Raw genomic sequence first — 16,111 nt, 5'->3', positions numbered from 1 at the left:
CTCGGATGGTTGATGAGGCGTACTGGGTAGTGGGTGGGGCGCCGCTTGATAGTGGATGAGGCGGACGGATGGGGAACAAATGGATATCACGCAGTCGTGATGATGGGTAAATGCTGTTACGTTACGATTATACAAGCTAGCGGTGGTGCTGCACCGCTTGGCGTGGCTTCTGAGCCCAGTCATCCGTTTATTCAGTTGGACTGAAGTTCTTAAAAAAAAAACATTTAGTACAGTCACATTCCATATCTCCCCTGTCCGCCTGCTGAATCGTTTTCCCTCCATCTCCGAGCAGGGCGCCTCGGAGTTCACCTACGACATGCTGTCGCCGGGACCGTCGATGCGACAGAAGCGGCGCCAGAAGCGCAGCCGACGCCGCACCTCCAACCTGCCGCAGGACCTGCGGGAGGGCGTGACGAACGCCTACGAGCTCGTCAAGGAGGTGGGTGATGCGGGACTGATGACTTTGAGGGATACGTGCGGAGTTCATAGGACGGTCTGTGGTGTTGTTACGACAATGATAGTGAAAGGTAAACGTTGGTAATGGAGAAGGTATGAGAAATGACATGTTTGTCGGTTTGTCTTTATATTATGCAAATGCTAGTTTTTTTTTGTGAGGCGCTTAGATCACAAACATTCATTTGGATCGGATGAAAATGTTTTGTCTTTGTTTGATATGCAGGCATCGTTCGTATCAAATTTGATCGTCAATGGATCTAGTTGAATTAAATGCCATTTGTGCTGTTTAATGAATTAACATATTCTGACATCCCGATAAGTAAATCCCCCTGTCCCGATCTCCCATCCCCCCGTTGAAAACCCCTCACCCGTCCCGCGTCCTCCCACCCACAGGGTCTCGGCGAGACGGCGCAAACTCTGGCGCGCGTGGCCGCCGAGGAGCACGACCAGAAGGGCGTGTCGGGCGCCGTGGGCGGCGTGCTCCGACAGATACCCCCCACCATGGTCAAACCCATCCTACTGGCCTCGGAGGCCACCAGCAACGTGCTCGGAGGCATGCGCAATCAGCTGGCGCCCGACGCGCGCCGAGAGGCCATCGACAAGTGGAAGGCTACAGAGTGAACAGGGAGGATTACGGAGGGGAGAGAGGGGTGGGGTGGGAGTTTGGGGAGAGAGGGACGGGAAGAGAGAGGTGTTTCTACCATAGCCAGGAATATGTGATGATAATTATGTCTAGGAGGGGGCTGAGGGGAGTGAATTACCGGGTGATTGAGTGGAAGGCTGTCGACCCAACGGCACATATGGCGGAGGGGTTCACTGTGTAATAAAAGATTTTTAGAACACTTGCTGGGGATGTTATGTCCAGCACTGAACAATTTTCATTGCCGGAGTGGATGGTCCACACGCCTATCAGGTTTATTTGTGGAGCTTTGTTGAACGGGTGACTGGGCATGGTCGGGGGACCGGGCAGATTGTCGGCGGCGGGCGGGCGCACCGGCCGCCCGCCGGCCTGCTTGTTACCGTGTCTTTCTTACGCCGCATTGTGTGCGTCTGTGGATGGTGTGATAGGTCTATTTTGTAGCGGCGGCGGCGGCGGCGGGCCGTCATTCCGGGCGGGCGCGGCGCCCGGCCGTGTGCCTCCGTGACGCTGCCGGCCGGCGTTCGGCGCTTCTCCGCCGGCCGGGCCGCGCCGCCCGCGCGCTTCAGTCGAGTCCCGAGCCGGTGCTGCCGCGGGCCGGACCACAGCCTGCCCCCGAGTACCCAGTGCTGAATGTGTCCATTGTGTGCCGCATAATGCAGTGTAGCTGGATATGCACAGACGCCAATATATTTGTATCGTTGCCGGCTTGGTGTTTGGCAGGAGGCGAAAAAAAAAATGGAGCTCATAAATGTCTTATAGCATATACCCATACCTACGTGATTCGCGGAGTATGGACAGCCGAGAGGCGGATTTTGAGGTTGATGCTTGGAGATACGTTGATGGTGTGGGTCATGGGCCTCAAGATGACTGTGGTGGGAGGAGAATGGGCACGATGTGCGTGCTGCGTTGCCTCTGGCGCTGATCCTGACTGTGTCCTCTTCCGGCTTACCATAAAGTGCAGACCAAGATTATCAAAAAGTGCAGACTGCTCGAAAGTCAGGATGGAGACTTCTAATCGATCTAAAAAGTTTTCGGAATTCAGCCTACAGCTCTTTTTCAGCTTCTATCAGCTTACAGAAAATCAGGAGCATTATCGCCTGTTTGGTTCGACAAGATTCCTTTACTACCGACGAGGCCGGTCGATAAAAACTTCAACTGTGGTGAAAATCCTTCAGCTGGTAGCAACCTCCAATTTGGTAGCAGTTCAAAATCCTGACGCGTCAGTGACAAATCCTGATGCGTCAGGTGCGGATTTCAAAAGGATTTTTTAGGAGTTTTTGCGATTTTCAAGAAAAGGTAGGTGTCGATTCAGTGCCCAATTGAGCATATTTAACAAGTGGCTTCAGGTGCATCAAAATCAAATACCATTGAGGTGGTCTGACTTTGAGCGTCTGAGCCTCGGCCAACTCATCAGTCATCACAGCTTGTCAAGGACAGGGAGTCCTGCGTATGATTGCTAATTTAGTCGGTTTACTTTTAAGAATGCAACAAAAAAATTGTAGCCTGCTCCCAATTGGTATGAATCATCTTAAGCAATTCCTTTTTTAAATGCAGCCAATTCAGCTCTACTTCGGGGTCGGAAGCTGAAGCGTCAGGCAGCAGTTTTTCGTATTAAATCAGTGCTCTCAGTGCAAATTTGAATGGGAAGATATAGTGACAAAAGATGAAGGAATTTAGGTAAATGTCAAGGTAAAGTCCTAAGAAGATTTGAAGGATGTTTTTTTTTCATAATCTTACATTGTTTGACTGTTGACATCCTGAATCCAAAAATGATACTTACATGTTTCCCAAATAAAAGGAAATAACAATCAAACCTGACCTAACCTTACCTACTTACCTACTTACCTACAACCTACCAACCTACAACCTAACCTAACCTACAACCTAAAATTTCCACTGTTTCATATTAATATAAACAGTGCCACAATTGTAGATCGGACCTTATCTTGACAAATACTGGAATTTCATTAAGTCTGATCCTATTTGGAGCTATTATGCCAAATTGCATAACATTGAAATTGAGACCAACCAGTTTTACCAACATAAAAATTACTGGTTGTCAGTATTTACTATTTTTATGGGTATTTTGTGTTTGACCTGATACCTACTCTGCAGAGTGCAGCTTTTGATGTAGTATTATTGCATGGCACCTGAGATTTGAGGATGCCTCTGTTTCAACATTTCTGTTAGGGGTTGTACTTATCTGTGCAGATACATACTAGAGGGATTTATGTAGACTTCCTGCATTGGAATGCTGCTCTGTTCTGACATCTTTTGGGATGTGTAATTAATGTCAGCTTCAACAGCTTTACCTCTTTATATGTGAGCTTATTTATATAGGGTCATTTAAAGACATGATGTGGAGTTGAATTGTGAAGTAAAAATTAAAATTTGTGAATTGCATAACATTAAAATTAAAAATGATGAAAAATGAAATGAAAAATGATGAAATGAAAAATGAAAAATTAAAAATTAAAAATGAATTGTGAATTAAAATTGTGAATTGTCTTCTGTTGCAGGGATATGAAGAAGAGTTCAACAATCAGAATGTCCATGTTTTGCCCAGACGATCCAACAACACCATTTGGAATGATGGACAGAAATGTCACCACCAGAAGGAGAGGTCCAAAGTCCAGCAAAAAGAGTGCAAGTGAGCGAGCAAAGAATTCAATGGATTCAGCATCAGTTTTGATGAAGGATGGTGCTTGTTTCTTTTCAATCGGGTGCCAAGCAAAACACTTTTTCTGCTCAGTGTTAGGAGTGGCATTATCATATTTTGTTTTTTCTTTGTAATTGAGGATGGAACACTTACATTACATTTATCTCCATTTATATTACCAGATATCATATAGAAGTTGCCGTATTTTTCATCATAATTTGCATAACATATCAGATCATCTGTCTTGATTAGATCATCCATGTCAAACTGAGTCAGTTTTGTGTGTTTTTGCAGGGCTCATCATGTCTCTTCCCTCTCCCTGACCATGCACTGACCCTCCACTCCCTGCTCCAGGCTCCAGTAAGCTGTCACTGCGCCGACCGGAGCCGGTAGCCGGCCCTCCCTCCGACCAGGAGAACGCGCCGCCGCTGACACCGCGCCGCCAGGGCCGCCGCCTGTTCTCCCAGCCGGAGATTGTCGAGATCGAGCCGGTCGCCGAGCCGCCGCCGCCCCCGCCGCCGCCCGTGGGTCTGCCGAAGGCCCGGCCGCCTCTCAGACCGACGGTCGTTCAGCAGAGTAACACACAGGAGTCGGGACTGATGGAGGGATGTCGACGAAAGGAGGCTCCCGAACGATTCGCGGCACCACGACTGTGTGAAGAAGCTGAGGAGAGGAAGCTGGAGACGGACGCTCTACTGCAGAAAATGACAGAGATGTCGCTGTCAGAGGCGCCCGCGCCCCGTGGTGCCGTGGATGGTGGCGAGCAGTCAACGGCAACTCCAGCAGATGAGGAAGCGGACACAGTCGAGATGGCTGACAGAATACCGGCGGCGGCCGAGTCTTCGGATTGCAGGTGTACGCGGGCACCACCACGGCGGTCGGGGTCATATACGGCACCGGGCCAACCGACAGACGTGCCCTCTCCCACCAGAAGTGAGTCACGGAGCGTGGAGAACCCGGTACCAGTGACCGCGGCGGAGTCCGAGCCACGCCAGCCATCCTCAGACTCTTTCGTCTCAGCGGCGTCTTCTCCCGTGGTGGGTCGACCGGCCGCCGCCCGCACTCCCGCTGTTCGCGCCGCTCCTCCGGCCATAGCTGCCTCCCCTGTACCCGACTCTGTCAGACGCTCTGACTCTGACTCTGACTCCGGTTCCGAGCGCAGTCTGCCCTACTTCACCCCTCGGCGTCCGGCGCGGCACCGAGCGCCTGCCGCCGTCCAGGAGAACTCCAGTTCGTCGGACGAGGCCAGCGAAACCGGCGGCGGCAGGCAGGCGCCGCTGCTGACTCGAGCCCTGCGCCGACTGCCAGCCACCACGTCCACCCCTGCGCCGGGTGTGACGGCTGGCTGGCGGCTGGACGCCACTGGGATGCCCTCACCGGTATTGGAGGCAGATCCGACGCCGTCGCCGCCTCTTGCGCGGCTGAATAAGGTAGGGTTACCGCAGAAGGCTGAAGGGGTGCTGCCAGGTGGTGTGGCGTCTAAAGCAGGCGGAGAGAGACATGGAGCGAACACCGCCGCGGAACAGTCGCGAGCGGGCTCGTCTGTCATCATGGGGGAGTACCGGAGAGGGGCAGCTCCCGCCGCGCAGCGCACGCTCGCGGAGGAGACCTCGGAGGATTCCTCGCCGTCGGTGGAGCTGGTGACCGCGCCCGCTCGCCGGCAGAAGACAGCGCGACCGGTCGAGTCGTCACCATCACCAGTCAGGGAGCCGCCCCCGCCGGCGGTCAGGCAGCCTTCCCCTTCTCCGCCGGTAGCCGTCCCGGCAGTGGCGGCCCGCGCTCCCCTGCGCGCCCCGGCGGCGGGAGGAGGGCGGCCGGCGGCGTCACCGGCGGCCCGTCCGCCGCGACTGCCGCCCGGAGTCTCGGCGGCCGTGGACGTGGCGCGCTGGCTGGAGGAGAGTCCGCTGCTGTCGGCCGTCTCGGAGGAGTCAGATGTGGTAGTGATCGACTCGGACCACGAGTGGGACGACTCGGACCTGCTCAGCGTGTCTGAACGCGCCGCCGCCGCGCTGGTGGAGCCCGACTCGGGCCTCGGGCCGCCGCCGCCGCCGCTCAGGAGCGGCCGGGTGCGGCCAGAGAGGTCGCCACAGGCGCCGCCGCCGCGCAACCCTCGTCGCCAGTCGTCCGGCTCGTCGGCGTCAGAGGACGAGCTCGAGAAATGTGAGAACGATTTAATATGCATTCAGCTTAGTTTACATTTGCTTTGGGTATTGATACTGCTTACCTCAAAATGTCTATTATTGGCCAATTATGGGCTGATAAAATTTTAAGCTCTATCCATTAAAAGACAAAAATAAATTACAATTATATTGTAATCTGAAATGATCCGTATGCAACGGTGAAGATGTTGTTTTTTATATTCTTACTTGGTTGAGAAACGACCATACTTTTACCGTTGCTCTTACCTTCTCAATATTCGTTCAACCGTGTCTATTCGTGTGTTTGACCCGTGCTCCCTCTACTGACCCTCAGTCAAACGCCAGTTTGTGACCCCTCGAAAGGCGCGCGAGCCGTCACCGTCCGATGGCGAGGACAATTTCATTGACGACGGCTCGATCAGCTCGGACGACTCCAGCTACCATCGCGCTGTGGCTACCGACTCGGCCGCCAGGCGAACACCACGGTGAGAGGCAGGGGAAGAGGGCAGGTGGAGCAGAAATGTGTGATATGAGAAAGCTAAATTCACTTAGAATCAATAGTATAAGCAAAATGAAGAAGTAAGTACATAAGGGAGACAAATGGCAATGCTGAAAGAACAAAACGCCTCAATCACATCGCCTGAATTGGGCAGATAGATGGTGGGAGGGAAGAGAATCGAGAGAGAAAAGAGAGGAAGAGAGGAAAGAGAGAGTGAGAGTGAGCGAGTGATCAGAGTCTGACAAGCTATTTGGTAGATCCTTAGTTGATTTGATACGCCGTTCTGATAATTATCCACTGTAACCGCCCGCCTGACTGTCGACCTGCTTCTGATGCCGTTCTCTGAGCGCGTCGCTAATGCTGCGTACGCCACAGTCACCCGACCGGACGGGTCGCGGGACGTCTTTTTACCGGTCTGCTGTGTTTCGAAATGGGAGCATCGTTACACCGGCTGGTCGCGTCTGCCGTTAGATATGCGTGGCATTGCGCTCGCATGAGCTTTGCAGTCCATGAACTATGTAGTCGAGATTAATTGTACCTACCTCCGTAGCGTAGCGTATGATGTGTTATCGAGCTTCAAAGGCTTTACGGAATTAGTTGTCACGGGTTTTGTTGTATATACTATGTCGGGTGTTAATTTTGCTGTTGTTGGTCGGTATTTGGCTCGTTTGTATTGGAGGATTTCCAATACCAGAAAATGCAAATGCTCTGTATAGATAGGCAACATTCTCACTCCGTCGTCTACTAATCATTTCACACCTTTGGGAATGATGTCTGACCTAACCTGACCTGATGTGTCTCGGGCAGTGTGAACCCCCAGATTCGGGCCAGCGATGAGTCTCTGGAGGCTGCCGAGACGACTCCCGAGGAGCAGCCATTCCTGCCTCCTCCACCGAGACAGGTGAGACATTGCTGCCATGATGCAGATTTATTTATTTATTTATTTAGGCTCGTTACAACATCCACGTAGTGGCTTTTACGTTGTAGTGTCAGTATACATGAAAATCATCTCACATCTCGGGCATAGATAAAAAGACAAAAAGAAAAGTAAAATACAAGAACACGATAAGAATATTAAAATACCACGATAACAGCATCTATAAAATGTTGAGGTAAGCTAAATCACCATCCAATAGGTACATGAAATATATGTAAAAGATGACAGTAAATGGAGCGGTACTAAATGACCTAAAAGGCGAACGAACAATGACACCTAAGATATAAACATTGCACAAACTATCACACTAACGCATTCTCTCTGATATTCTTCCTGCACTGCCTAACGGTCGGCGCCTCCCGGACAGCTGGTGGCGCTCCATTCCAGCTAGTCACGGCGCGGTAGGTAAAGAAGCGCCGGGCACGTTCAGTGCGCACCTTGGGTAGCTGGAGCTGCCCAGCTTCAACGGCCCGGGTGCTGCGTGCTGATATGTCTGCGCGGGACTCGACAAGAGTTTTTAGATTTGCGGAATAAGTTCCGTCTTTTAGAATCTTATGAATCGTGAGAATATCCTTTTCCACAATAAGTTTGTCTAAATTTTGCCAATTAAGCTCAGCGAACAACGGTGTGACGTGCACGTTGCGCCGTGATGAGGTAGTGATTTGGGCAGCATGATTCAGCACCTTCTGGACTCGTTTCCGCTGGACATCCCTGCACCCACCCCAAACAGTAAGGCAATACGCTATATGTGGGAAGACCAGAGCCTCAACAATGAACTTTTTTACTGCGGTGGGTAAAGAATGGGAAAATTTCGCCAGCCCTGCCAAAGTTGCGTATGATCTCCGGATCACCATCGAGACATGGTCCTCCCACTTCAGCTCGGGGTCCAATGTGACGCCTAACACTTTCATCTTGATTGCTGGCCGCACCTGCGCACCAGCAAAGTTCACCATAATGTCGCCACCAATGCCTTGTTTTGGCATGCCAAAAAGTATCATTTCGGTTTTAGCCGGATTAATTTTAAGTCCGTTTTGGTCATACCAGTTCTGAACGATGGAGAGCATATCCTCCACTTTGTGTTTATGACTATTCATATCGTTTTTGTTGAAACTGTTGAGAAATTGCGAGTCATCGGCATACATTACAATTTTATCGCAAACGACATGGGAAGCGACATCATTAGTGAATAACGAGAACAAGATTGCTCCCAAAGTGCTCCCCTGTACCACGCCATGGGTGACAGGAAGGAGGTGTGACCCCCCTTTTACTATCTGACGCCTACCGTCAAGCCAGTCGGAAAACCAGTGCCCATCCACGCCGTGCCAACCTAGTTTATCCACGAGTCTGCCATGCTCGACGCTGTCAAAGGCTTTGGAGATATCGGCCGCAATATTTGACACCACTTTCCCCTTGTCAGTTTCCGATATTATGAATTGGACAGCGTCGAGCATAGCAGACTCCGTGGAGTGACCCCTACGGAAGCCATGTTGCTCCGGACAAATAACATTATGCAATGTAAGATATTCCACCAGTTGATTACATACCACCCGCTCCGCCAGTTTGGACACCGTTGGCAGAACCGACACGGGGCGAAAACAGTTAACATCAGTCGCATCACCTGATTTGAATAGGGGTGTCACTATGGCCAGCTTCCACTCATCCGGCAATGTTCCTGTTCGGATGGATGCATTCACTATACGTAAAAGGTGAGGTCCGATAACTGGAAACGTTTGTTTCAGCATGGCCACTGTGATGCCATCGGCACCACTGGATTTTGAATTGTTCATCTGTGCAAGTGCAGACGACAGTTCGGACAGAGTAGTTGGGTGCACGCGAAATGCGCCACTAATGACACGCGGCGGCCGCGGCGTCAACCGCTGCCCCTCCGCAGCAACCGTCTCCAGCGATGAGGCAATACCAGGACCAACGGATGCAAAATGAGTGTTTAATGCGTCTGCCCACTCAGTAGATTTTACATCGGTCGTTTTACGGCCTGTGCTGTCACGTTTTGATGCAATCAAAAATTTCCGAATGTCGGTCCAAATTTTTGGTTTCGAGTGCCGATAGCTTGTCAAAAAGAAATTTGACCGTGACCGACTTTGGGCAGCCTTGGCAGCGTTACGAGCGCGCCTGTATTCCGCCTCGGTGTCCCCACGGCGCGGGGTGTTTCTGTTTGCATCCCTATCTGCTCCCTATTGCATCCCTATCTGCATCCCCCCCCAGATGCATGTGAGACATGCGTTCACGAGGCAGGTGAGACATGACTCAGTTGAGGCATGAAACAGCTGCTCTTGGGACAGCTGAGACAAAGCTGCTCTAAGATAGATGAAACGGGGATGGAAAGTGAGAAAAGCCAAATTAAATTGTAGTGAAAGTGAGATATCGGTTTTGTGATATGCTTACGATGCCGCTTCTCCCATAGCACTCAAACATTCAGCGATTCCGCAAATGTGCTGAAATCAATGATTTCCATACGAGACTCTCGAGCATATTTTAGTCCAGGCTGCCAGACTAGCGTATGGTTGATTTGGGTAATGGTAACATGCATCGGCGACCCGCGTCGTCGCTTCATTCTACCAAGCAGAACTACATGAACGTGCACGTTCTTTACTTGACAGCATGCTCGAATAGCTGCACTTGCTTTAGCGTAATCTCGGATTATTTTCAAGTGCAGCTGTCGCGACTGGCGCCCGGTTATCGTGTCTAGCTCCTGCTTGACTAAGCACTGGTAAACCTCCTGCAAACATGGTACAAGCTCGTGAACCCCCGGGAACACCGTTGATGCTGTCACGGCCCTGCCGTGGACCAGGGCCGCGGCCGGTACACTCCCGACAGGGGTGAACGTTACTCCGCGGCTGAGCACGTGATCGTCGTTTCGTCGGTTTTTTCTAGGGATGTTAATAGCAGAATATTTGGGAGCCTGTATCGAACCAGCTATCCAACAAAATCATCAAAGAATGCTCAAAACCAAAACCATCTTGGGGTATGTAGAAAAATACTATGTTTTACCAAAGCAAGAGGATTTAACACATAGGTGACGGCTACATAAAGCCAACAAAATATAAAAAACATTGGATTGAAAGTAGTAAGTACCAAATGCTTAGCTGATATCGGCTCGGAATTGCTTTTCCAAAAAGTTTGAAACCGATTGACATATCCACTATCTATGTAGTCCGTTCGTCCGGCTGGGGGGCGGGGAGGGGGCGGTATGCGGCGTCGAGCAGGTGTCGCCAGAGCGACGCCACGAACAGATAACGCGGCGGCGTGATTGTCAATGTTTGGGCGTGTTTCGATAAGGCTCTGGTTAACGGTCGGGGGGCTGATGTGCAAGGAGGCTTGTGCTTTGGAGTGGCAGGCAGGTTTGCTGGTTTGCTTCGTAAAACACGACATTGTTACGGATACTGACACGAGAATGAGATCTTCAGCGTTATCAACGTCATATAAATAAAGTAACAAGATGTCTCTTTATTGCAAAGGAAGGCCCGCAGACACGTCGTTATCTGTGAATCAAATAACAAAATAAGATTACGTCTTGGCAGGTGACTGCACCTTCCTTCCTCGAACCCAGTGCAATAACCGTTATGACACGGCCGTCATTCCCCCTAATGACGTCACCGTACCCCCTGTGACGTCAGTGTGGCCAAATTGGTTTAGCGTTAGGGGAGGATGTATAAAAAAGTCGTATGAGTATGTCACTATTAAAAAAAAAATCGTCTTCAGCCTCATTTTAGGTGTAGTTTTTACAAGTAATGTGGAAAAACTATAGGTACCTGACGTCAAGCTCTGGTGGAATGTAAAAAAAAAAAACTCCAAATATTGTCATTAAAGATGTAAAAAAAAAACATTGCAAGCGCGACAGCACGAGTAGGGGAGAGCGGGGCCAGTTGAACCACTTTTTATATATTGACATGCACAACGAGATCTAGTTGTCACATCGAAAAATGCACAATACCATGAAAAAATATGTTCTTTTGGCTTTATTTTAAGATATGTAAAATTATGTTTCAAACATATTTTGCTGCCAAACGCATGCTTATAAAACAGCTCTACGCCCGTTTCAAATGACCCCGATGCGAGGGTCAATTGAACCAGCCCATGGGGTCAATTGCACCTATCCTTAACAATGGGATGTTTTCCTCTTTAAGGCCACTTTCTTAAGGAGATATTTTGTCCGGTTTACTTTTCCAAATGCTACATTCAATAGGTCGTTGGAAAGCTAAAAGTGCAAAGTTCCTCATAATAGGTGACATAAAGGACATAGACTATGGTAAAATGGGCGGATGAGGAAAATGAGAAATATCTCAGGCTATAGTGTGCTTTCAAGCAAAAGGCTGGAGAAAAGGGGTAAAAAAATTGAACTCTATTGAACTACTATTTCAGTTTAAAAGCTCATTTCAAAGGTGGACTATTTCCTTTAATGTTTACAGCCCCGGAACAATAACCATTGCAAAGGTCACCGGGGTCCATTGAAACGGCCTGTGGCCCTGTTTCAACTGACCCTCAGAGAAGCGTTTCAATTGACCCCATCCGCTCCCGCCATCTCGCACGCGCCGTAAAGCACATGTCAAACGAGCTGGAGGGACGGCATCATGCTGAATGAAGGGCCAAATAAGGTGTTATTCCGGAGCCAGGAGTTCTTCTTTCAGCAAACAAAGGTATATGAGATATCACAAAATATTCATAAAAACGATTTCTCCCAAACGCCCCTCAAAAACACAAAAACAAGTATCAAATCAAAAGTACCGTCCGTTTGCCGCCCAAACGCCGTTGACAAAGGAAGTGGTCGAGCGCGGATGCGCAGTGGTGTCGGCAACGCCATATGTTGCATACTGTTGAAAATAAAGCCATGTTTCATCTGACCCCGTGTTTCAACTGGCCCCGCTCTCCCCTATGACGGTACGAATCGTACATTGGAACATTTTTAGTATGTATTTCTACACTAGGTATGCTTTCACAACAAAAACGTCGTGATGATGTAATTTTAAAATTTCTGAGGATGTCATTATACTTTTCATTGGGGGTGACTTTCCCCACAACATCACCAATTTGGCCAAACTGTGTGACGTCATCGGGTGCGTAGTTAGCGGAGCGCGTCCGGGGTGAGCTGCCCGCCGGCGTTGGCTACCGTTTTACTCATTATGATTGCCGCTGTGGACCGGCCTTGTGGCGAAGTGCCATACGGCGTGGTGGCACGCGGTGCATGCCGGACGAGCCTGCCGGCACTGGGGCACTGGATGGAATGGTGGCACAGAGCCGGGGCCGGGGCTGACCCCGATATGGGCAGGCGCGGGAGAGAGGGGGTACCGGGGAGGAGGGAGGGCATCAGAGTACCGGAGAGGGGAGAGGGAGAAACGGGGGGAAATGAGAGCACCGGGGTGAGAGTGCAGCTACCGGAGGCATCGCGATGGAGCTGAATATATCCGAGTGAGCAGATTCAATAGGACGCGAAGTGACTGTTGGTGATAAGTTCACCTATCTGTCTCCCAATGCTTAAGCTTGCAACTCCTCTGACTCTCTCTCTCTCTCTCTCTCTCTCTCTTTCTCTCTCTCCCTCTCCCTCTCCCTCTCCCTCTCCCTCTCCCTCTCCCTCTCACTCTAACACCCATCACCCCGCGTTTCGGCTAGGTGCGTCGACGGCCGGCGGGCTCGACGCGTCCGACCCCCACCCCGCAGAAGGGCGGCACGCTCAGCTTCATGTCGTCGCTGGCTTCTCACCTAGTGGAAGGCGCCCGGCGACACCCAGAGGCTGCAGCGTTTGTCGGCAAGTTCAAGAGCCGTCGCCTGGAGCTGGCCAGGAGGCTGTTTGACATGGTGAACTCGGAGGTGTTTGACAGCAAGGTGAGGACAGCGGAGGGGGGAGGGGGAGGGAGCCGCGGGGCGGAGTTAACAGAAGGAAGACAAGAGAGGGCGCCGCTGGATGGGGTGTGAAGGATAATAGGGGAATAGTGCGACGTCGTTGGGTGACAAAATCCTAGTCATTTCGAAAGAACCTACCTCGTTAGGGACCCGTTTTATCACTTTCCGTAACAGATTCATTCAGCTATTTACGGTGCGCGACAAATGTGGCCAATTAAATTAGCTGACTCCCCAACTAATGCCCGCTTTAAGCGCCTAGTGTTGGTGTATTCGAGCCGAATATATGAAAATTAGCTACCTGCCGGATGACGTAAACTTTCATTTGCATTCGTATTAGCTGAAGTGATAGTTCGCTGTAGCTGTTGCCTGTTGGGTTAGTGTACGGAATTAGCTATGGTTCTGTAGATTTGTTGTAACCCCCGAGTGGAAGGGTCGCGGCTCGACGGTGGTTTACGGTGCAGTTATGGGTGGATATAGTTAGCCCACAACATAGGCCTGAAGCACGGCTACCGTCACGTTTACACACTTATTATAATAAGCTGTAGGTACTACGATCACACCCGCCCCCGCCCCCGCCCTGTAGCTGCCCCCCGACATGGAGATCAAGTTCAACAAGCGGATGCTGCGCACGGCCGGCTATTGCTACAGCCGACAGGCGGTGTCCGCGGGCCCGGACGGCGCCGCCGGCCGCTCAGCGCGCGTCGAACTCTCCGAGAAGGTGGTGGACAGTGCCGAGCGACTGAGGGACACGCTGGTGCACGAGCTGTGCCACGCGGCCGCCTGGGTGGTGTCCGGCTACCGGGGCGGCCACGGTCCCGTGTGGCGCGGCTGGGCGGCGCGCGTGCAGCGCCGCTTCCCAGAGCTGCCGCCAGTGACGCGCTGCCACAGCTACCAGATCCACTGCAAGTACACCTACCGCTGCACCGGCTGCGGGTACAGCTTCGGCAGACACTCCAAGTCGCTGGACGTGACGAGGAAGGTGTGCGGCCGCTGCCGGGGCGTGTTCGAGTGCGTCCTGACGGCGCGCCGGGGCGAGGAGGGCGGTGGGGGAGCGACCCCGGCCACACCGCGCGCCGCCGCGCCGTTCGCTCTGTTTGTGAAGGAGCACTACAGCGCTATGAAACGCTCCGCTGGCACCGGCACCAAACATGCCGATGTGATGCGACTGCTCGGACAGAAGTTTGCGGAGACCAAAATCAGTCAGGCTAAAGCGAAGGCGACAGAATGCGAGGACTTTTAGCGGGTGGATACGAATTCGTGGATTGACGTTGCAATTCGACTGACGCAATGAAAATGACTCGAGACGATCGGCCTACGAAACACGATTGGCCGTTTGCTCACGACCGATACGATCGCAGATACGATTTATATCACTCACCGACTCGATCTATGTTTTGGATAGATCATGCTTTTGGGTTCTATTGGGACCGATTGTAATTCGGTTCGATCTTTTTTACCGACCCGACATAACGACTGATTGTTTCATAGCACGTATCTTATTTTATAAATGAAAATTACCGTCGGTCATATATGTATTTGACTCTTCTTATAATTAGCCGTGTTTTGTAACGTAAGGGTAATATTTTGGTGATCGTCATGGTCATAGGGGGTTCTTGACAGAGTAACGCCGTATCACCCACCTTCACCGCTCTATTTCTTCCGTAGACTGTGCATGTGTGCCTTTGTGTGAGCGCGGTCATGTTTGAGTGTGCATTTGTGCTTGATACGGCCTTCACTGCCAAATGGGGTCTTGGGGTGTGTAAAAAGTGTGGCCCTGTTGGCACTAGTAGGTGTGTCGTATGTACCACAAGGCGCCCTATCAGCGGAGCAGTGTCGTTTAGAGCGACTTTACTGCGATCTCGAGAAGCCAGTGACTGTCGCATATCAAAGCTCGGCTGTTTTGACAAGGCCGCGCATTGCCCTAGCTCCAGCGACTCGGGGGAACTTGCCTGTGTGCGATGTTCGTATAAGTTTACGACATTGCCATCAAACGCTAGACAACGCGTATGATTGATACCTGTTTTATGAACGAAAGTGGAAACAAATTTATGACAAGTAAATTAAATGAGACATCGAGTTTTATTTTTTGTGACATATCAACCACCGTCGACCGTTATCCCTACTCAATCTGTATTTGCCTGCAGCGTTCTCCATCCTCTATTATTTATTGGAATACTATTGGACTTTTAGGCTATGTTGCTGAAGTGTGCTGATGTCGAAATGCTCTCATGGTGGCTCCTGTGCTGGGATATAAAGCTGCTGTTTTGTAAATACAACTTTCCTAGTGGATAAACGAAATGTTACGTCGAAATGAAAAGTTATTCGGACATTTTTTACGGGGTCACGTGTGGTGTTTTTGCAATCATAATCAATATGACTTTTGTGGTGACGTTTGGGGGACCGTGATGCCGGACGGGCCTTTTACCACCCGGGTACGTCCCGAAAATGCGATATTCCTGCAATCCGAATTGCAACTGCGAGTGCTTTTGGCTTTGAGTCTGAGCCAATTCATGCTCTCTCGAGGCGGGTAGGTTTCTTTTGTCACCTTAGTGAGGATGTCCAAATTGCACGCGTTTGAGTGTCCGGGTTCACCGGATTAACACACGGATTTCCAGTCTTGTGTGACCAATGGCATGACTGGGTCAGGGAACTGTTTGTCTCGTGACCAGCCAGTCATGTTACCAGACCTTTGACCTGTCCCTTGTTGACCTGTGCCGAACTAACCCGGTCAGGAGCGATCAGCTCCTCTCCAATGAGGTCCATCTTCACACTAGCACCGTGGCTGTGCGCCCGTGCGGCCTCAGCAGACCTAGTTGAATGGAATCACAGCGGCCTCGCTCGACCATCAGGCCACTTTTTGTGCGTCAGATTGGCCCATCCGTGTTTCAATCAAGTCATGCACTGATGTGGTATGAAGACGAAGCTG

The 16,111-nt window shown here is 50.9% G+C and overlaps 2 protein-coding genes across 3 annotated transcripts in view; both read left to right on the top strand.

The window, feature by feature from the left end:
• The window catches only part of LOC122381402 (autophagy-related protein 2 homolog A-like), a 35,367-nt gene extending 33,567 nt beyond the window's left edge, over positions 1-1,800 (top strand). For both annotated transcript variants that reach the window (XM_043365511.1, XM_043365510.1), the window contains exons 37-38: positions 293-439; positions 850-1,800. In XM_043365511.1, the coding sequence (XP_043221446.1) occupies positions 293-439; positions 850-1,077 (375 nt within the window). In that variant the 3' untranslated portion in view covers positions 1,078-1,800. The remainder of the gene's footprint in view (positions 1-292; positions 440-849) is intronic.
• Positions 1,801-2,289: 489 nt separating this feature from the next.
• On the top strand, positions 2,290-15,483 carry LOC122381401 (nucleolar and coiled-body phosphoprotein 1-like). The gene is made up of 7 exons (XM_043365509.1): positions 2,290-2,392; positions 3,616-3,746; positions 4,110-5,915; positions 6,228-6,378; positions 7,200-7,293; positions 12,955-13,167; positions 13,769-15,483. Exons 2-7 carry the CDS (start codon positions 3,620-3,622, stop codon positions 14,423-14,425), a joined length of 3,048 nt encoding a protein of 1,015 aa, XP_043221444.1. The 5' UTR covers positions 2,290-2,392; positions 3,616-3,619; the 3' UTR covers positions 14,426-15,483.
• Positions 15,484-16,111: the final 628 nt, after the last annotated feature.

Source organism: Amphibalanus amphitrite, unplaced genomic scaffold (assembly GCF_019059575.1).
Source record: "Amphibalanus amphitrite isolate SeventyFive unplaced genomic scaffold, NRLGWU_Aamphi_draft 000119F_arrow, whole genome shotgun sequence".
Taxonomy (NCBI): Eukaryota; Metazoa; Arthropoda; class Thecostraca; order Balanomorpha; family Balanidae; genus Amphibalanus; species Amphibalanus amphitrite.
Note: the sequence above shows the minus strand (reverse complement) of the source record. Positions and strands in the feature narration are given on the sequence as shown.